Source organism: Epinephelus lanceolatus, chromosome 15 (genome assembly GCF_041903045.1).
Source record: "Epinephelus lanceolatus isolate andai-2023 chromosome 15, ASM4190304v1, whole genome shotgun sequence".
NCBI lineage: Eukaryota > Metazoa > Chordata > Actinopteri > Perciformes > Serranidae > Epinephelus > Epinephelus lanceolatus.
Genome location: NC_135748.1, coordinates 29,983,883 through 30,005,979, shown reverse-complemented (window position 1 = coordinate 30,005,979; position 22,097 = coordinate 29,983,883). Strand labels below are relative to the sequence as shown.

The following is a 22,097-nucleotide window of genomic DNA, read 5'->3' as shown; positions in this document are numbered from 1 at the left end:
CCTTTGTAATCACCAACATTTTGATTAGTAACTGTAGTGTAATTACATATTTTTTCTCAGTAACCATAACAGATTCCTATTACATTTAGTTTGTAATTTAATCAGCCTACATGTAACTCTCCAACACTGATGGTCAACCATTCTCAGTGTCATCTAAGAGGGGAGAATCAGAGGAGAAACTGTAAATCAGTGGCCTATTAACTTGAACCTGACAAAGGAGAGCTTCTCAGAGACAAGTAAATACTTGTAATAATACACAGTTTATTTTCACCTCCCTATAATTGTCTCTATTTGTCTGATTTCATCATTGTCCTTTCTCGTGTGTTATTGTAAGTACTCACCCCTGCCGCAGGGGGGCAGCAGCACACTTTAAAGTGCTCTGACGCTCGGGAAATAATAGGAAGGCAACCGGAAGTGTACGGTGAAGCTAACACGCGGTTAGCAGTGTTGTGGGAACAGCTCTCAGTGTTACTATTTTAGCGTTTCTTTCTCCACGTCTGGTTTCCGGCACAAACAACAATGTCCGAGAGAAAAGTATTAAATGTAAGTATAAGAACAATGTGCCTCTTTTTTTGAAACAGTTAGCCGTATGAGCTTTAAGAACCCGAGCAGGCTAACGTTAGCTAGCTAGCTAGCTAGCTTTGAAGCTAAGTGTGGTGCTAGTACGTTTGTTTCATTCAACTGCGACGTCTAAAGTACGTTAAGTGTTAGCCACGATTTCTGTATGTAGAAAACAATATTTACTACTAACACATTGTCACGAATAGTTAACATCTGTCATATAATGTTCACCTTGTAACACCAACATCCACTGTGCTTCACTGCACTTGTGGGTTGTATCACTGTATAATTTAAACAACCTGTTTTTAATATGTAAATATCAATAATGACATGCCATATGAATATAAGCAGGCTTTGTACTGCCAATTCTAGCTTCCTCGTGTATTTAAATCAATCTGTTGCATTAATAACATCATATTTATTCCAGCATTCTTTACATTTAATTGTGTTGTTGTTTATGTTTACCTGGTTCAGTTGTTTTGTCTTTGTTTTTAGCTGTTATGTCTGTGAATTAAGTGTAACAAGTACACACTTATCTGGCCAATAAAGCTGATTATGTCTCTGTTATTACTATTATTATTTTTACAAGGTCCAGCTTTGCAGTTATTCACATCTGTGTTTTTTCTTCCACAGAAATATTACCCCCCGGATTTTGATCCATCCAAAATCCCAAAACTTAAACTCCCTAAAGATCGTCAGTATGTGGTCCGATTGATGGCTCCATTCAACATGAGGTATGTCTTTTATTGTCACACAGCTAGTGTGGCTGAGGATGAAGTTTCATTACATTACAACAGCATAGTGCAGCTGTCACATATTTACATCCAGGATCTCAGGACAAAGTGACAGTAGTCTGCCTGCTCAGAGGCTTAATTGAATTGAGCAGTCCTTTAGAGGAGAAGTGTGGCAAGTTTTAAAGAGCAGAATCTGCTATTCTTGATCACTAGGCTGCCTGTCACTGAAATGGTCTGTCCCTCCACTCAGGGAGCTGTCCTTCTCTCAGAAACCAGGTGTTAGAAAAGATGGTGAGCTGTGTGAGGCAGTTGTTTGATTATTTCAGTTGCTGCCTTCATTGTGCGCTAGTCAGTCAATCATTTTCACAGTTCAACCTTAAAATGCGAACATATGAAGTTATGGTCCCAGGTGCGATGGTAGAGTTCTGGATAGACCTCCACCAAAACTTGATTTTTGAGGCTAATGTCAATATAGAAAGATATAAGAGTATTCAAAAAAAATCAAAACAAGACACAACTTCTAAATGATCTCAACCATGTCTTTGTCATTATTGTATTGCAATTTCTTGTTATTCATCAGTGAACAAGTACAGAGATTCTGATAGATCTGTGATAAGCTAAAACTGGTCAATAGATCAGCCATGCCGAGATATTGATCTGTAGGGCTGGGTATTGTTTAAAAAAAATCATGATATCAGTACCAACAAGAGCACTCAGAGAGTGCAGACCTCTGCCAAGCAGCTCAGATTTCCCACCGTTTTAATAATTTTATCCACTTTGCTTCAGCCGATCACCACCAAAATTTTATCATCTGTTCCTTGTGCCATTATCAGCCCTTCCTGAAATTTTCATCAAAATCCATTCAGAACTTTTTGAGTTATTTTGCAGACAAACAGACCAGCGCCGGCGAAAACATAACCTCCTTGGTGGAGGTAATAACAGTACCCTTAAAGTGATATCACTACCAAAAGAGTACTTTATCTGATACCTTTTTTCCCTACTTCCTTTGATACCCATCATGTGAATAGATGCTTTCAGTTGTGTAAAATGCCACCAGATGCCACAGGCTTACTTTTGCCATACTTCTGAACATTTTGGTGGCATCTCAGCACGCTGAACTGTCAACTCTGTCAAATACACTACTCTTGACTTCACCACACCAGAGACTGTGTGGGTTGTAGCTGCTTTGGTAGTGGGCCAATCACACATTGTAATAAACTGAAGAAAGCTTGTGGCGATGGCTGCGAGCAAATAGTCTAATAGTCATTTTATTGTAGATCTGGGTGCAAAAAGGAGCAAATAAGGCTGGCTGGAGAAGTTTCAATACTACCTGGTACTGGGTTATGTTGGTTGATACCTTAAAGGTGTTTAGTACCGATACCCTGCCCTAGTGGTCTGACTAATTCTAAATATTGTTTTAAAAACCCAGTGGAGTGAAAGGACGTTGCAACTGGTAATTTTTTTATACTTCAGTTGACAGTTCATTGATTTGGTTGTATTTCCATAACATTCTAACATGGACGAGATGCTGTATATGAAGGCACTGTGAAATTAAACTAGTAAATGCTATCTCTGTATTTTGAAGTTGTCTGAGAAAGTGAGACTCTGTTGAGCTCTCTTTGTGAATCAATAATGTCTCTGCCTGTCAGTCAAAGCAGGAATCTTTGCTGGCTTGTTTGATTTGAGGCAAAAACTCATTTCTTAGATTTTGGTTGTATTTCCAGTAGAACTGAGGTTAGGTCTTCGAGACAAGAACTCTTCAGTCCTGTGGTGTCATCAGCATTGTCTCTCTGGTTGTTTGCAGGTGTAAAACATGTGGCGAGTACATCTATAAGGGGAAGAAGTTCAACGCTCGCAAAGAGACAGTTCAGAATGAGCTGTACATGGGACTTCCTATTTTCCGTTTCTATATCAAATGTACTCGATGCCTTGCTGAGATTACATTCAAGGTGAGATAATTTAATCACGGATTATCTATGTGATATTTTCTGAAATGAGACTCATCTCTTCCAGCATTATACACGAAAGTGTTTCTCACTCTTTCTCATTTCATGGTGTGACTAAAGACCGACCCAGAGAACACAGACTATGCCATGGAGCACGGTGCAACACGAAACTTCCAGGCAGAGAAACTGATTGAGGAAGAAGAGAAGAGAATCCAACAGGAGAGGGAAGAAGAGGAACTGAACAACCCTATGAAGGTCTGTGTCCACGTGTAATGTACTGTTATTATTTTAATTGGAAACAGGAATGAAGAGTTGATGGTTTCCCAATTTTCCACCAGGTGTTGGAGAACCGCACAAAGGATTCCAAGATGGAGATGGAGGTTCTGGAGAACCTCCAGGAGCTGAAGGAGCTGAACCAGAGGCAGGCTCAGGTGGACTTTGAGGGAATGATCGACCGGTACAGAGAGCTGGAGAAGAGAGAAAGGGAAAGGGAGAGAGAAGAGGATGAGCGAGAGACAAAGTGAGTGAAGATGCTTTGACTAGAGCATCCCGTTAAAACAGGTGTGTGGCAACAAATTTTGACTTTGGACTCTACAGCGCTCTGGAGTAAACGTTTAGATCACGAGTCAGAAACAATCCCAGGCAGTCAGTCTGTTAATCTCAATGGCTAATGTTAGTGTAGCCTCAACTTTATCTGCAACTGTGCAGATACCGGGTTCAAACAGAATGAATAGAAATTAAAAAAAAAGCTGTGCCGCAATCGAATTTTGATGTGGAATTCAAATGTCAGTGTTATGAGTGAAGCTTTTATTTGTCATGTGTATTCTTCATATAATCAGTGGGAACTGAGCAATACTCAAAAACTCTGTTAAAACTGAATGCGTCTGTTGTTTCACAGAGAGATGTTGGATCGTGCCCTGGTGAAAAGACTCAGAGATTCTGACTCTGATTCAGACAAGGAGGAGGAGAGCAGCAGCTCGCAGTCAAAGCAACCCAGCACAGACAAACCAACAGACATCCTCACTGCTGTCAAACCCACAGACACACAGGTACGTTTGACCACTCACATACAACAAAGTGAGTCCCTTATTCAGTGCAGGAACATTTGCAAATACTTGTCAGGGTTTACTTTAACATATTTAAAGTTGAAAACCTTGACATGTCAGTCCTGTTGCTTTCAGTGACTGCCTCACCATAAAAGTCACCCCATGTTTCACCAGTTGAACGCTTTTAAAATGAGCAGCGGTAGAAAATATTTGGTTTGTTACTTAAAGGAATATTTCACGCATAAAATGAGCAGCTGTATATCAGTTAGTCATGCTGCATTATCTTGAATTTCTGAAGAAGACTGGACGTGTTTGACAACAGCTAAACCATGTCAATACATCTGTTAAACTCTCACGCAACCCGTGCAGTATAATCCAAGCTGTACTTCCAAAATGGTAAATGATAAATGGACTACACTTGTGTACCACCTTTCTAGTCTCCCAACCACTCAAAGCGCCTTTACACTACATGTCACATTCACCCATTCACACACTGGTTGCTGAGGCTGTCATACATGGGGCCACCTGCTACTCAGTAACCACGCACACACACTGACACTCTGATGGAACAGCCATTGGGAGTAATTTGGGGTTCAGTATCTTGCACAAGGACATTTCAACATTTGGACTGGACTGCTGATCTTCTGTTTGGCGGATGACCAATTTTTAAATTTCATGTAACCAAAGTGATTAGTTGAGTAACCAATGATCATTTTGTGGGTGAAATGCTCTTTTAATATCACTCTGATACTGTGGGTTTGGGAGAGTGAATAGTAAACACTACAGGTCATGTTAATGAGATGAGATGATTGAATGCAAGCATTGTTTCCTATAAATCCCAGGCATTTAAATCTCAGGTCAGAATGGCAGACTTGATCCCTAACAATGAAAGCTGCTGTGTAGTGAAGGAATTAGAGTTGGCAAATACATTGAATGGCTGTTGCTTAAAAGATGCAGAACAGATTTCATGCAAAGCTGGTCCCCCCTCTGTTGGGGTACCTAGCACACAGATCTGGTACTAAAAGGTGGAGCTGTGAACACTGCATACTGTTGATTGGTCAATAGAGGACAGTCACTCTGCTCAGGGCTGAGTTGTGGCTGGTTTTGAGGCTCATGTAACCACTGTTCATACCGTGGAGAGTTTTATTAGTAAACTATAACTATAAAAAGACAGGATGTTTTGCTGCCTCTCACAGCAGCTGTAGTCTGAGAAAAACATAACCTAATGCACTTGGCCGACTGCCGGCGACTTTTAAGGTGGAATATTTACGTGTTATGTTACTTGCATGAGCATGAGCTGACGATGTGAATCCATCAACACATCTTAAATATCAATTTAACAACTTTGACCATTATTTTAGTTGTTTTTTTTTGTCACTCTTGGATGACACAGACTTTTCAGTAATGAATAGATCTTCAACTACATTCTCAAAATAGTGGATTGTGTCATGCTGTGTTTCCACAGGGAACCTCAGCCAGTGGAGTGAAGAGGGCCAAGGTGGAGAGCTGGGAGAGGAGTGTGGGGACGCTGGGCGGTAAAAGGGCACTGGGGTCCCTGGTCGTACGAAAGAAACCAACAGCTGCAGTCAACAAACCCAGTCCAGTGGCGGCCGCTGCTGCTCCCACGTCACAAACAGGTATTACATCAGTATCTCTTACAGCTGATATGAAGGTATAGTATAGCCTGACATTAGTTAATGTCTTTAATTTATTTCCTCCCTCGTGTTTTCATTAGCGCACATATTTTTTCTTTTACTGCTTGCTCACATCCTCAATCAAAATCCTGCATATGATTTGGAAGTCATAATCATCACTTGTCTTGTTTCACAGATTCAAAGGCATCCGCAGCTGACTCCAAGAATGCGTCTCAGCCCGTCACCACGCAAAATGAGTCGTCATCTCTCAGCCTGCTGGGGGCGTATTCAGACAGTGACAGCAATGACAGTGAATGAATAGAAGATGCTCCGGATGGTTTTTGATTTGAGTGACTGACACATAATTATATAAATGATGCATAAAGGAATATAATTATATGGACCGTTTTGTATTGCTGCACAGAAATCAAAATCACTTGTAAACCAGTTTGTGGGTCTGTCCTATCAAAACCTTTCTGCAAAGAGGCGACTGGTGATAAGTCAGTTTGTTGGTGAGCAGGAATTGTATCGTCCGCTATCCAAAACCCAGTAAAACCAAAATAATCTCCCTCAGCTGAGCCACTGGTTCATGGTTTGTGTTGTTACTGAGGATTTAATAGAAAAAATGTTAATGTTTGAATTTTGTGACTCAGATTTTTCCTGGGAAAGTACCAAGTGTATATTTTAGTGTTTATTAAAATCTCTTTGTCTCTTGGTCCTTGACATGCTTTCACATCTTGCAGTGGCTCCTTTTTGGTGTCTTAAATGGTAATGTGGGACCAGAAAAATTAGTGTTCATATTTCTGTGCTGTCAAATGTCTGTCTGCCCATAAAGGTACAAATTTATGTAGATCAGAAAAGCTGGAATACAAGCAAATCTTAACTTCAAACTTGCCATGCTATTTCATTGAATTCTTAGTGTTGATATTATGAAATTTAACATTTGTTTGGACATTTGGCAGAAGTGAATGTCGTGATAATGTCTGGTTGCTGTTAGAAGTGGGAGATATACTGAAATTTATATACAGTAATATTGATAAGATATCTGTGTGACAATATTATGATAGCTTAAAGTTTGATCTGGGAAACAGCAGGTGACAAAATGTCAGCTCAAGGTCCACTTCTTCTGGAGTTCTGATCATATTGCACAGTGTTTCATCATCAGATGGAGTTTTCTTTGTTGGTATGGAGCTGATCAAATTTTGCATTCATAATTTTTTAACAGTCTTAACTAACATTAACATTTACATGAACCCCATCTTACCTTTCTCTGTTTATGTTAAGCATTGTCGCCTCACATCAAGAGGGTTCCTGGTTCGAAACCTGGGGTGGGGGAGCCCATTTGTCTTCCTGCGCCAGTGTGGGTTTACTCCAGCTTCCTCCCACAGTCCAAAGACATGCAGGTGAATGGTTGTCTCTATGTGTCAGCCCTGTGATAGTCTGGTGACCTGTCCAGGGTGTACCCCGCCTCTCGCCAAGAGTCAGCTGGGATAGGCTCCAGCCCCTGGCGACACCCAACAGGATAAGTGGTTACGGAAGATGAATGAATGTTTCCAATCATATTCTAATCACTACTTTTTCTGTGCACAATGCAACACACACCTGGTTTAGTTTAAGCACTATGGTGGCCCTGAGGGTAAAGAAAAAAAACACACTTCACAAACAAAACCAAATTTCATATAACATTTCACAAAATACTGCAACATTTGTAAAAATGTGTTTCCAGTGTTTTTATAAAATGTAGTTTTCTGAAATGTTTTGTGAAATGTGTTTTATGAAATATTGTGTTTTGACCCTCAGGGCCACCATAATACACAGCAGTGGCATAAGGAAGCTGCGACGGGCCCTAGTGCACGCTAAATGTATATATTTTCCCTGTCACATGATCAGAGACTTGACACTGGATAACATCAACATACATATTACCCAACAATCATCACTGCATATTTGTATATAACATACCAAAGAAAATAAGAACTTAAGAACTCATTCATTTAACAATTTTAATTGTTGATTTATAGTTACAGAATAAGCATATAATTTTGTTATGGATGCTTTTACATGACAGAGATGAGTTTGCCTTTTTCAAGGGCATATATAGCAAATGGCACTGTTCTTAATTTAATCAGAGTTGCTCTTTGAACACAGGCACACTTCTAAGGCACTGACTCTGTGGTGGAGAGACGCACATGGAGCAAGGCGCAGCTGCAGCCACCCTCTCCGCATCATCATGGCAGCACAGAGAAGCAGCTGTAGTGATCAGCTTTATTGCCTTGCTTTGCAGGACTCATCGCTTCAGGACATCATTCCTCCCCACAGCCATCAGACTCAATTACACCTCAGTCAGTGGAAGTGACTCATCATAATCTCCCCCCACACCCCACTACTTACCCTCATTGGACTCAAGCCAGTTAATTAATAAATAGTCACTTAGAGACTCAGGGACTTTTTAATTTATTTATTTCTATTGGCAACTTATTTATTGTTGTGGTGGTTTTTATGTGACTTTATGTCCATCCATCCATTTTCATTCGCTTATCCGGGGCTAGGTCGTGGGGACAGCAGGCCGTCCAAAGCACCTCAGACGTCCCTCTCCCCAGCAAGGCTCTCCAGCTTCTCCTGGGGGGCCCCAAGGCCAGATGAGACATGTAATCCCTCCAGCGTCTTCATGTGATCATGTTTTGTTTATGTGAGCTACTGGATACAAGAATTTGATGAGTAAAGTATCCATCTATCTATCTATCTATCTATCTATCTAAGGGCCCATTCTCCACCCAACACATTGTTGGCGGGCCCACTCTCTCTTTTGACCTCCCTGCCTCCTAGGCCCCAGTGCAACCACAATGCCTGCACTGTCTATATTTACACCCCTGATGCACATTATGTGAGCATCAATATTCATATTTTAAATGTTGCCATAACACATAAGGTGTCGAGTGAAAATGTGGCATTTGATATTAAAAATATATGGCAGCTTTAACCACAAGAAGACACTTAAATCTTAAAGGTAGACAAGAACTGGTTAAAAAATATACATGCTTTTAATAGTACACAAACACTGTCCATTAGTGTACCTGCATATGTGAGACAAATGATTATATGTGTGGATTTACCAACAATCATAATGCCCACTCTGTCTCTGAAGCTTTAATGTCGACTAACTTTAAATCCCCCTCTCCTCCCCTTTAAGGCAGTCCGCCGTGCCAGTGAGTGTTGTGTCGGCGGAGACAGTCTGCTCCACGGTCTCGTCTGGTGGTCCTGCTGCTAACATTAGCTGACTGACCTGCTTGGCTCGGGAGCAGGACGGATTTCACGGATAACAATGATTTATTTTTAGGCCTGATAACGGTAAAACGACACGCCGGATGGTAACCAGGAAGACATAACTGGAACGGGAAGCCGTCAATGCAAAGAAAGAGGGTGAGCGTTGAGAAGAAACGTTAGCGGTTAGTTAACGGTTGAGACGCTTCGAGGTTAGCTGCTATCCAGCTAACTTAGCTAACTTAGCTTTGGCAGATTTACAGAGCGGTCACAGCAGTTGTGCGACTCACATTACTTTAACCCTTTACTTTTTAAAAGGAATAACATAGTAGCAGTGTTGCTATGCTATTTAGCTTAGTGCTGGTGATTTTGAAAGAAACGCTGTCTTTATTTTATTATTATTAAAACGTGATTTAATGAAACCCCCTAATTTACCCCCCGATGCTAACTAGCTATTGTTAATGGTGCCAATGATTTGCCGACTTAGCAAGCTGGCTAGTTGACCTTTGTTAACAAAGCCCACTCTGTTTTATTTTTCATTGAAAACCATGAGACACTAGAAAACCTATTATTGCTGGACCTGTTGATTGATAATACCTTTCTTCCTCAGGGCATGGTCAGTTCCTCAGGGCTTTTAACTCCAGCCAAGTTCATTGATGCCAACCTAAACACAATCCTCATGGTTAGAATTAGCCTGCATTTCTTTAAAGTTTTTTTTTTTTTTTTTTAGCTCAACCCAAGGTCACAGATGTACCATTTGGCTGGTATTGCGGTGATTTTTCTCAGTGCTGCAACGTTATGTAACGGTGTTAACTTAATTCATTAGAACAGTTAGATCAACAAGAAGCCTTGTTGTGTTGTGAAGCTTTCTGGTCGTTTGCAAATAAAGTTGGTGTAAAAAAAGTCAGTCTATATAAATGCTATAAAAACCCCGATATATCTAATTAATAATATTTAAAACCTTTAACAGGTGTGAAGCTGATGTTTGGCATGAATAAGATAAGATTTTATTGATGCGCTGATAGTGTTACAGCAACACAAGAAACAAAACTAACCAAGAACTATTTAGTTAAAGGTCCAGTGTGTAGGATTAAGGGTGATATATTGGCAGAAATGGATTATTATATATTATAGTATATTAGCCTATGATTTATTTAGTATGTAATCACCTGAAAGAAGTGTTGTGTATTTGTTACTAGGCGTGGGTGATATGACCCTAAAATGATATAACGATATTTCAGGGTATTTTTGCAATAACGATATTCTTCGCAATATGACAAATTAGTAAAAAAATAATCTAACAGTCTGCCTTCAGATATTCAGCAAAAACTAAACAAAAATGATCTCACATTTCTTTAGTTTGTGAACAGCAACAGTAATTCAGATTCTGTATACAATATTAAAAGTTCAACAAAATAAAATCTACCACAAATGACACATTTAAACAGCTCCCAAATACAAAAATGTCCCCTGGGATCTATATCTATAAATCAACAGGTGATTTCCTTCTTTTAGCAAAATCCTAAATGACTGAGTTGGGGTTTTCCACCTGGACCTTTATGCTCTGCCATTTCTACTCTAGTCATTACACTGTAACCACATTCACATTGATGTAATTTTTTGTCAAGTCGCAAGCATCACGTAGGTTTACATTACCAAAGGTTTATGACAAAATCACTTGACCACACAGATCCCCGTGTGCGTACGGTGAGAGAAGAGAAGCAGAAACGCTGTGCTGTTGCCAGAGGAGCCGCTGAATGAGTTCCCTCTGAGCCGTAACTTACTAAAAGAGTCTGAGAAGTCCGGGGCTGTTCATAAAACATTCAGGACGCCACAGTTTATTCCACACTGCTGAAGCTGCTCCTCTTTTTGTCAGTAATAATGAATTTTTCATATGATATTAAAAATTATACAGGTATTATCATGAACGAGATGATACAGCACACCCCTATTTGTTACCTTAGTATAAGCAGTTTATATCTACATAGGGAGCAGATCCTCCTCCATGGAGATCGCCATGTCTGGCAGCCATGTTTCTGGAGTAGCCCAACGGACAAACCAGACACTGGCTGTAGATAGGGCCATTTGTGTTCTTGCATCACCCACTGTACTTAACAGCCCCTCTACAGCAAGCAGTGTCAGAGAAACATTTTTCAATGTGAAACTGCTTTATTCAGTGTTTTAACCAGTTTTAATCACCTGGTCCTTTTGTTTTGGAGAGGAGGAGACATTTGCACATTATTCAGCTCCCAGTAAAAATATCCTGAACAATGAACACTGAAGGAAATCTAAGCAGAAGTTTCAGCTGGTTGCAGTCTGCAAATCTCACCAGTAGATGCCACCAAATCCCCTTAAATCTTGCATACTGAATCTCTAATTACTGAAATGTGGAAACTTTCTTTTTGACATGTCATTTCATCACTAAATTATTCTAAGCAATCTGTTTGCCTCTTCATTCTCAGATCCATGGCAAAGTGGCTCAAGGACTACCTAAACTTTGGCACCAGGCGTGACCCTCCGCAGCCCCCGAGGCCAGACTACAGTGAGAGTGAGATCTTGAGGGCCTACAGAGCTCAGAAGGAGCTAGATTTTGAAGACCCGTATCAACACTCTGATAAGGAGCATCAGAATGGTTTCAGCCCCTGTAGTGCTACAGTGAGCCTCCCTTCTTTCCCTGCATTTGGTTCAGTGCTGCCTAATGGTGTTGAGGTATGACATGCATGTTTTAACAGTCATGTATGTGTATTTTTGTGTTGTTTTTTTTAATTGTGTAACAGGTCTTGCTAGATATATGTACTCTTGGATATTGTGTAGTCTTTTCTCTTAGACCTCCTGTTGAAATTGAGCAAATTGAGGTGTTTTTTAAACACTGAAAGTTTTGTTTACATGTGTTAAATTCCAGGTGAAACTGGTGTCTCCCAAGCACAGGCTAATTAAAGTGGATTCTCAGGAGTTCGGCCGCTGTAAAGTCCCACTGAGTCCTGTGACTGTTCAAGAAGAACCTGTAAGAACTGTTTGTGTTCTGCTCAATCTTCCTTTTAGCATTCCTCCCCTATTTTCTCCATCCTTTGCTTTGTCTTTATCTCATTTGCTTGCTCGCCTTCTCTCACACGCAACAGTTATATTCCCAGCTTCCTTTTTGTGAGATGCTCTTTGTGCCTCTGTCCCCACCAAGGTCGTTCCCTCTGCCCCAGCAGCGTTGGACGCTGACACAGACTACTCTGATCCATTTGATGTCCGTCCAGACCCGAGAGGCAGACCAAACTGGGAGCCCAAATCTGCACCAACAGATTGCTGCAGCTACATGGAGCCATTTGAGGCTCAGCGGATTATCTCAGGTTTGTTCTTAGATCCTTTTTCTCTCACTGGTTATTTGATCACATAATAAAAAGGTATTATATTAAGAGCATAATTAACAGTCGAGGCCCAGCTACACCAAAGCAATATCATCATCATCATTTTTTTTCACATCTTTGGAAAAGTTTAATTACTGTCTAGTACATATTGTCATCTGGATGCAGCCAGAAGTATACCAGCAATATTAACTGTTCGTCTTGACTAGAGATTGGAAGGATATGAGTCATCATCATCTGGCATCAGCAGCACTGCTTCCCCTCATTGGAATTTAGGGTGGGGAATTATTTTTTGGCTGAGTTAAAGAGCAGCAACTGAAAATGATTTAACTGACACAAGCATCTACATGGATAGAACAAAGGAGATAACAGACAAGGATGTTAAACACAGGCTCCATATTTTCAGTTGTAGGCAAATTTAGATCAACATAATGACAGTGTTTGCCTGCTTGTGACTTTAAATTACACACAAAATCATTAACTCTCTGTTCACTGTGCAGAACTGCAGCACAGCATGATGACTAACAGGGCTGGGAGCGGAGATGGCAGCCAGTTATACGATAACCCATACGAGGAGAGGACTCGTCACCACCACCGAGCTGCTCCAGCAGCACAGCAGCTAACACAGAGGGTTGAGGGAGGACTCGCCCAGATAGACAGCAGGGAGAGCAGGCTGCCTCAGGATGATGAGCGGCCAGCTGATGAATACGACCAGCCATGGGAGTGGAAGAAGGACAACATCTCTAAAGCTTTAGCAGGTAAATTGAGTATATACATTTCAAATGTGTCTTGGATAGGGCTGCCCCAACTAAGAATTTTCCTAGTCGACCAATAGTCGTCATTTAGGGCCATTAGTCGACTAGTCGCCCGCATGTTTACGATATTAATTTCATTATTAAATGATATATTTTGGGCGGGGCAACACAGTGATTTGAGTTGAAGGTGTGAGAAAGTATAGTATCAGTAATATTGTTAACACTGTGCTACATTACAGAGAAATACAAAACCGTACTAATGAACCTTCATTAATATAGGGCTATATTTTATCTACAAGTGCACGTCACACACTGAGCGAGCCGCCTGTTAATGACGCTGTGGGCTAATGGGCATGTAGCTACTTCCATGTTTCAGATGATACGTCACGTTTGTAGTCGACCAATGAAGATGAGTTTACATATCACCTTGAGTTCGTCCTTCACCTTCTCAAAATGATCCCACACTTTGGATTTCCTGCCCGACATGTTATTAACTAGCCTGTGGAATAACCGCAGGTACCAGCCCTGGAAATTAGGGACCGAACACATGCCGCGTCTTTAACTGCCTGGAAAATGCGAGGTTGGGCTCTGGGCGCTGCTCTTGTGCCTTTTTCTGTGCCAGCTTTTGAGAGCGCTGCAGCAGGTTGTGTCTGAGGTTGCTAAGCAACCTTAACAGGCACTGTATAGCCTATTTACCTGAATTCTTGAGTGCAGAGTTGATCTTCCAGGTGCTGTTTATAAGTGTGTAGGCCTATTGTCCGTGGGACAGATGTAAAGCTCTGGGTAGCCCTGCACTAACATGATCAACTTTTCCGTATTTATCAGACAGTATTTACAGAAGAATGGAAAGATATCTGTTGGCTGTGATTGGTTTGTAACGTGACTCCTGTCTGACTGCTGAGCGTGGTCACTTCCTGTGTCTGTCCTTTCAAATTAAATTCTCACATGGTCCAGTCATACAGGTTTTGATTTATTTTTGACGAGGTGCAGCTCCTAGTAAAGATTTGCCTTTACTTTTTTTTTCCCTCCTGCAACTAAGCAACCAATGAAATCTTGTCAACTAATGACCATTCTGGTCAACTATTAGGGGGCAGCCCTAGCCTTGAATGTGTATTTTTTTTAAACTAACCTTCTGTATCTTTCTTTCTGGCTATAGTTCAGTTTGAAGGAGCAGAACGGGAGCGCTCACGAGCTCACACAGAGCAGACCAGGCTCGCCAAGACATCGACCACAGCCGACTCAACTACACTCCGTCTGGTTGGTGACACTCCTCCTCTCCTTGGAGAGCGAGTGGATCCATCTCTGCCACTGGAGAGACAAGTGTAAGTGGACATCTGCAGTGGTGTTTCAAATGGTATTCCCTGATTTCCTATGATAGCTGTGATTATCGTCCTCGCAACAACTTTCAATTTCACATCGCATCCAAGGCTAACAGGCCTGCCTACCCCCATTATCAACAGCAAGATAAGGCATGGGAAGTTGATCTGCATAGCACCTTTTAAAGCACAGGGGCAATTTAAAGTGCTTTACGTAACGTCAAGAAATGCGTGTGAACAACATGTAAAAACAGAATACAATGGAAAAACCTAATTCAGTTAAAATAGAATGAAATTATTTTTAAAAAACTATAAAATAAATTAAATTAAATATCAAATATACATGAATCGTAATAATAAGACCAGCAGAGTTTTTAACAGATATTGGTTGCCATTTTTTAAACTGTAAGAAACTTTTGCAATATTGGAATATTAGTATCAAGTAATTACACATACACAAATCTGAGATGGTCATTAGCATATTTTGAAGCATTTTAGAAACATTATGAACTGTATTACATTCATTTGTCAGCAGAAACTATGAGGTAACAACAAGCAAACATGCTGCTGAGGAAATGTCTCTGGCTTAATTGAAACAACACAACAGTATAATGGGAATGTTTGGATGAAAACGAATAATCATAATTTCCTTCCCATGTTTTTACTGTACTGCGCGTGTCATTAGAAAATGTGGTAATGTGTTATTAAGCTCTTTTGGGACAAATTGAATTTTAATGATTGTTTTGTATTTGACAATTGAGCGTACAGACGAAATTACTTTCCAGTCTGATATTGACCACAACACAAAGTCGGGTTTAATTTCTTGTGGGATTGCACATACAGGTATAAAGGCAGCAATTCATGTTGTTGTATTTCATTTAGTGTCTAATTATGTGTCCCCTGACTTAAGTATTTTTTTTAATCACAATAACTCTCTCTCATGGTTTTCCAAAACAATACAATGATTGAAGAAAAAGCAATTACCATTTAGGCTACTGTCACCTTCATTTACTCTTAATATGCAGTATTAGTTATTAATCTGTTTTCTTCATTATAGAAATTGACTGTAAGCATTATTGAAATGAAAGGAAACTGACTTGCATGGGCACAAGTCTCAAGGCAAAACCGTTGCAGAAGGAATTGAGGGAATACACATGAACTGTATACACTGATCACCACATTCACTCCCTGTAGTCACGTTTTTCCACACTGCTAAAAGCTAAGCATTGCACACCAAACGTGCAGGGGGCACAGTGGTTCGGTGGTTAGCATTGTTGCCTCACAGCAAGAGGATTACTGGTTTGAACCCAGGGTGGGGGAGCCCTTCTGTGCAGAGTTTGCATGTTCTCTCTGTGTCAGCGTGGGTTTTCTCCGGGTACTCCAGACATGCAGGTTAATTGGTGACTCTAAATTGTCCGTAGGTGTGAATGTGAGTGTGAATGGTTGTCTGTCTCTATGTGTCAGCCCTGTGATAGTCTGATGACCTGTCCAGGGTGTACCCTGCCTCTCGCCCAATGTCAGCGGGGATAGGCTCCAGAGGAAATGTGCTCATAGATGCAGCGATTTCATGCGTATGAAGCGAGCAACGCAACGCAAAAATTTGCATTGTGTTTGGTGTGAACATTAGAACACATTTAAGTCTGATTATCAGACAGATTTGCCATTTTGTTTTGCCTCATTAATTAAGCTTTATATTAACTGGCATTAATTAATTCAGCCTCTTGTTGGTAGGGTTGGTTGTTTTTTCCCTTGTGAGGAGCAGTTAATTATTTTTCACACTGATCAAAGAAATATGTTAATTTAAGAGTTGTTTTTTTTCATGTAGGTCAACTTACAATAACTAATACAAATGCTTTTATCTTATGATGCTTGTTGCCATTTCTCTATTGCCATTTTCATTTGGGTAGATAGCAATGTATTAAGATGACATCACAATCTTTAATCCTGCTTGACACTCTGATTGGTTAGTTGTTTCGGGCAGTGTTTTTCGAATGCAAGTAAAATTTAGTGGTGAATTAAACTTGCAGGTTGTGGTGTGTTTCAGCGATAAATGTCCACACATTTGGTATAGAGTAGGGCTGCAACTAACGATTATTTTTATTGTTGATTAATCTGTTGATTTTCTTCTCGATTAATCGATTAGTTGTTTGGTTTATAAAATGTCAGAAAATGGTGAAGAATGTAAGTAAGTGTTTCCCAAAGCCTGAGATGACGTCCTTGAATGTCTTGTTTTGTCCACAACCCAAAGATCTTCAGTCTACTGTCATAACGGAGTAAAGAAATTTAGAAAATATTCACATATAAGAAGCTGGAATCAGAGAATTTCTCAAACAATTGAATCAACTGGCAAATTAGTCAGTGATTCATGTAATAGTTGACAACTAATTGATTAACCGTTGTGGCTCTAGTGTGGAGTAAATAAACTACAGTTCGAGACAGTCCGTAATTACACCACATGAGTTTAAGTTAAACTCTTCTGTTGTCATGTTTCCTCTCTGTCACCTGCAGGTGGTACCATGGAGCCCTGAGCCGCTCAGAGGCAGAGAGTCTCCTGACTCTGTGCAAGGAGAGCTCCTACTTGGTGAGGAACAGCCAGACCTGCCGGAACGACTACTCGCTCTCACTCAGGTAGACACTCGTGCCCACACTCAGCTGCATTTCACAGATTTTTTGGTTTTTCTTTGCCTTTATTAGATAGGACGGGAGAGGGAGAGGGGACAACATGCAGCAAAGAACCCAGGTCGCTGCTGAGGACTCAGCCAACATGGGGCAAAGATTTATTTACCGAACATTCTGGGCCTGTCCCATCCTTGTGCCAGTTGTAGCAGAATTTTAACTGCTTTCCCTTCATGCTTTATTGCACGATGTACTTAATCCAAAACTGCTCACGCTGTCTTAATGTGAAACATCATTACACTCTCTTAAAGGGGATTTCACCCCACTATAACGCACTGTACTGTGTTGTTTCCAAATGATCTGATCCCGTTTTTGCCTCATTTGGGTGTCGTTATGGTCTGTGGGTGATGAGAGCATCCTCTCACACTTGAGCCCCGAGGCAACTTTTAATTGTTCAACATTTCCCCATTATCTCTCTTCCCACCCAGTCACAGCCTGATCTGAGTCGGTCTGTCTTTCCCCCATCCCCCCTCGCCTCTCTGTGAGTGTGTCTGCGTCACGTGTGAATAATCGGCATCAAAGCAGCTGTTTTGCAAGTGATCGTCTGCATGCTGGGAATTGCTCCCAACCTCACATCCGTACTCGTTTGAAGTAGTACAGGGATTTTACTGAAAGCTCTTGTGTAGCCAACCAGAATCAAGTAAACAAATAAACGATGCAGGAATAGTTCAAGGAGTGTCAGTGAATGCATCTGTGTGATGTTTAATAACACAAAAAACACAATGATTCTAATATCTCTGCGGATAAACCACATAGCTAATCCAGTCTTTTATGTCTCCAGTAGTCGTCATAATAATAATACTAATAATATTTGTACAGCATAGTTCATACAGCAAGTGCAACTCAAAGTGCTTTACATGTTAACATGAACAAACAGCATTTCAAAATGAGTTTGTTTGCCGAGAGCATCTCTTCAAGAAGGTCTAGGTCCGGTTGTTTTGGTGCTCACCCGAGTGCGATTGCTGTGTTCACACCTGCCCAAAAGAACCGCACTTAGGGAGCAAATGAACTTGAGTTTGATTGAATCAAACCAAACAGGGCAAGTGTCAAAGCACCCTAAACCCTAGTTCACATTACACGATTTTCACCCTGATTTTGCGTCGCGGAGACTATCCTAATCTTTTGAGTGTTCATACCTGGCGACATGTTTCTGTCAGCGGTAGTCTCGCCAACTGGGTTACAACCTGTGTGCACACCTCAAGACTTCTCCACCGAGCGCTCACAGACAGAGCCCCGGATTTCACAGTGACGTCACCAGACTTGGAGACGACACATCGTAAAGGCATGGATATTCTTCCCAGTGTCAAATCAGATCTGCCTCCAGGGCCTGGGTCCAAACACAACGCGCTCCCCGTGATCCTGTGGACGACGCCATTGTTGTTGTTGCTTGCCAGCTTGTCAGTGTTGCCAGATCTTGGGAGAGAAACAAGCAACCAGGGCTATGGAAACAAGCCCAGAAGAAGCGGCTATCATGTGTTTAAATAACTTATTAGACGTATATATATAGAGGAAGGTGGCGTTTAGAGAGCAAGTCCAAATAAGCAACTCCACTTTAGAAACAAGCCCAAAGTCGCGGCTAATAAGCGGACCTGGCAAGTGGCAACCCTGCGGCTTGTCCTCCTCACATTTCCTCCGTCCTCCTGCATGCTGACGTGGGACGTATTGGCTGAAGCTCTTTGTCAGTCATGTCACACTTCTCCAGTTTTCTAGCATGCCAGATATCCAGTCCCAGTCACAGACGAGGGGGCGACTTGCTCGTAGGCTTGTTCACACGTGAGGACTCGTCGTGGCAGACTATCTGCCAACTCACCTCCGACACAAGGTGGCTCTCAAGATCCTCTGCGACATCATAATCGCAGTGAAAATCGCGTAATGTGACCTAGGCTTGAACCACATGGATGCCCCAGCAGGATTAATTTCAAGTTCTAAAAAAGTGATAGCTTTTATTCTTGAGTTTGTGAATTGTGAAAATGAATCATGTTCACTTTCAAATTTAGCAGATTGCTCAATAGAGAAATACAGTCACAGTTCTATAATAAGCAGGCTCTAATCAAAGAGTCACAATGTGGTGGGATAAAACTGGCAACTCCTGCGCAGAATATCATCATGACAACGTTCTAAAATTGAACGAAATAACAACCAATTGATGATCAGAGATGCTATTTAAGGTTCACATGACAGTTCTCTCGGTTGTCTCCACTTCCTACTTTCTATGACTGTGCTTTGTTTTTGCTGTGTCTTTGTCTTTGATTATAAAGTTTAACACATTGTAATTCACCAGATTATGAACTCAGGAAGATAGATTGGATGGATGAATGTTTTTATACAAATTAGTGGTACCAACTTTCACCATTTCTCAACATCAATTCCCAGAAAAGATTGCATTGTCTAATTGTTTTCAGAAGCATAGCATGACATGTTTCCTCTAGATGTGGTTACTCCCTCACTGCAACAATTTCCCTGCAGGATACTTGGGTGTTTTTGTCTTTTAGCGTATCAGAAACAGCTTCAGGATTCCCTTAGATGCACATTAAGTTTTGTTGTGTTTTAACAAGCAACAATAACTCTTTCCATGTTCCGTCTCTCTCTGTCAGGAGCTGTAAGGGCTTCATGCACATGAAGTTCACTCAGTCTGCAGACGGGCTATACGTGCTCGGGGAGAACAGCCCTCCCTTCGCCACCATCCCCGAGGTCATCCACTACTACACCACACACAAGCTGCCTATCAGAGGAGCTGAGCACATGTCCCTGCTGTATCCTGTCATCGTGCAGACCCTCTGACACTGACACACTCACACACTCTTTCTCCTGGTGCTACTGAACACAATATATACTCAATATTTACCTATTACCTTCCTATTTTCCTACCTGCCTTTTCATCGCCATTCTACCTGCACTGCCCGCAAGAGATTGGACTTTTTGGTGCCATCTTTCCCGTCAACCATAACCCCAGTAACTACACTGGCAGCTTCAAAATACGAGAGCTCAGTGCCTCCATAAATATTCGCCTGTGAACTGGTATTGTCACTGAAATCCCTGTATTTTTTTGAATATCATGGACTCCTGAAAATCAGCCATCATTGATATAAAGAGTGGTAGCTGAGTACTTTTAGGTAAAAGATAAAAAAAACAAACTCATGTCTTGAGGCGTCTCAAGACAGTAGAATCTACAGATTATTGCATGGAGATTTTTCTCTTTTACTGTAGAGCAGAGATAGACTGTACCGCCGGGTCGTTTAAAGGATAATAGTGGTGTTTATTCTCAGTTTATGCCAGTCATCTTAAGTTTCCAGCCAAGGCAGCAGTTATTTTCATGTGATTTTTTATTTTTCAAGTGACAAAAAAAAAAAAAAAAGATGAATATAGGGCGTGGGGATTTATACTAGCTGTAGACAGTATAAAATGCTGATGAAAAAGTGCTGTAACCGCAAACAACACTGTCATTACCCCTTTAAGTGTTGTTTACAATATCAACCAAACACTACATATGTAACCCTGGCCTGTGAATGTTACATAGCTGCGTGCCCTGCAGTGTTCTCCTCAGCTCATGTTATGTGTGAACAACACAGAGCGACAGACATGACTCGTTAACTTCACACAGTAACAGACTCCTGCAATACTAGTTTAGAGAGTAATAACTACAGTATTATATTGAAAGCTCGTGGCTTTGTGATCATGACTATTAAAGAAGCTTTGGTAGATTATTTACTGTGCTGTTTTATAAGATTTTAAATGTCTGTTGAAAATAAAGGTGTTGTCTGTTTTTAAATAGTCTGTGCGTTGTTTAATTTTGCATAAATTTTAAATGGGCTACATTGGGCTTAAAGGGTAACTTTTGTGTTTTTTCAACCTGGTCCCTATTTTCCAAGTTTTGTGTCCAAGCAAGTAATGGAAACAACAGTTTTTGAAATTGGGCCAGTATTGAGCAAGAGGGCTGCAGCTGGCACCCGCAAAACAGGCTGCAATGTAAGCACTCAGGGTGTAGCATACAGTCAATTCATATCCACACAAAGTACTTGCCTTTGCCACTGATAAGTGTCTGATGATATGGAAAGGGTCCTCACAGAGACTGGCCTTTATATTTAAGAGTAAGATCCTTTTTGTTTAACAGGAAACAGCCCCCAAATCACTATCGCCAAAGCTACCAGACTCCATTTAAGTAAAAAGTGATTTCCATCCATCCATCCATTTTCAACAGCTTATCCGAAGCCAGGTCGCAGGGGCAGCAGGCAGAGCAAAGTATTCCAGACGTCCCTCTCCTCAGCAACGCTTTCCAGCTCCTCCTGGGGGACCCCAAGGCGTGCCCAGGCTAGACAAGATATATAGTCCCTCCAGTGTGTTCTGGGTCTGCCCTGGGGCCTCCCACCAGTTGGATGTGCCTAGAACACCTCTAATGGGAGGTGCCCAGGAGGCATCCTGATCAGATGCCCCAACCACCTCAACTTACCCCTTTCAACATGAAGGAGCAGTGTTTCTACTCGGAGCTCGGAGTAGAAACTGCTCTGTAGTAATTATATCATCATAAAACACACTTGATTCAAAGTTGACAGAAACAAAACAAACTAAAACCATCTTGAGTTGCCTTTTCAGGTTTCCAACAATCACAAACTCTGATTCTGTTTAAATAAATCCTTAATTCACCCAGTTAATGTGAAAATATGCTGACTCTATACATGTTAAATGACTATTTATTTATATGGAGTCTGGTGGGTTTGGTGATTGTGATTTTGGGGCTGGTTCGGGGATCTTACTCTTTAACAAAAGGTCTATGTCCGCAGGATTCCTTTCCATAATGTTGTTAGACACTTAGAATAA

At 41.1% G+C, this 22,097-nt stretch overlaps 2 protein-coding genes across 2 annotated transcripts; both read left to right on the top strand.

Moving 5' to 3' along the window:
• Positions 1-403: 403 nt before the first annotated feature.
• yju2 (YJU2 splicing factor homolog) lies at positions 404-6,644 on the top strand. Its single transcript, XM_033643049.2, has 8 exons — positions 404-543; positions 1,195-1,295; positions 3,100-3,244; positions 3,362-3,496; positions 3,580-3,761; positions 4,140-4,290; positions 5,753-5,924; positions 6,118-6,644. The coding sequence occupies exons 1-8, from the start codon at positions 520-522 to the stop codon at positions 6,237-6,239; spliced, it is 1,032 nt and encodes a 343-aa protein (XP_033498940.1). The 5' UTR covers positions 404-519; the 3' UTR covers positions 6,240-6,644.
• A 2,489-nt stretch (positions 6,645-9,133) lies between these two features.
• shda (Src homology 2 domain containing transforming protein D, a) lies at positions 9,134-21,051 on the top strand. The gene is made up of 8 exons (XM_033643048.2): positions 9,134-9,341; positions 11,645-11,891; positions 12,085-12,186; positions 12,358-12,520; positions 13,036-13,293; positions 14,447-14,612; positions 17,115-17,234; positions 19,877-21,051. The coding sequence occupies exons 2-8, from the start codon at positions 11,649-11,651 to the stop codon at positions 20,061-20,063; spliced, it is 1,239 nt and encodes a 412-aa protein (XP_033498939.1). The 5' UTR covers positions 9,134-9,341; positions 11,645-11,648; the 3' UTR covers positions 20,064-21,051.
• Positions 21,052-22,097: the final 1,046 nt, after the last annotated feature.

Bases quoted from the DNA above. Each gene is read 5' to 3' on its own strand.
- shda (XM_033643048.2), top strand. From the start codon at position 11,649: ATGGCAAAGTGGCTCAAGGACTACCTAAACTTTGGCACCAGGCGTGAC. The intron at 14,613-17,114 runs GTAAGTGGACAT...TGTCACCTGCAG, and splicing joins CTGCCACTGGAGAGACAAGT to GTGGTACCATGGAGCCCTGA. The intron at 17,235-19,876 runs GTAGACACTCGT...TCTCTCTGTCAG, and splicing joins GACTACTCGCTCTCACTCAG to GAGCTGTAAGGGCTTCATGC.
- yju2 (XM_033643049.2), top strand. From the start codon at position 520: ATGTCCGAGAGAAAAGTATTAAAT. The intron at 1,296-3,099 runs GTATGTCTTTTA...GGTTGTTTGCAG, and splicing joins ATGGCTCCATTCAACATGAG to GTGTAAAACATGTGGCGAGT. The intron at 3,762-4,139 runs GTGAGTGAAGAT...GTTGTTTCACAG, and splicing joins GAGGATGAGCGAGAGACAAA to AGAGATGTTGGATCGTGCCC.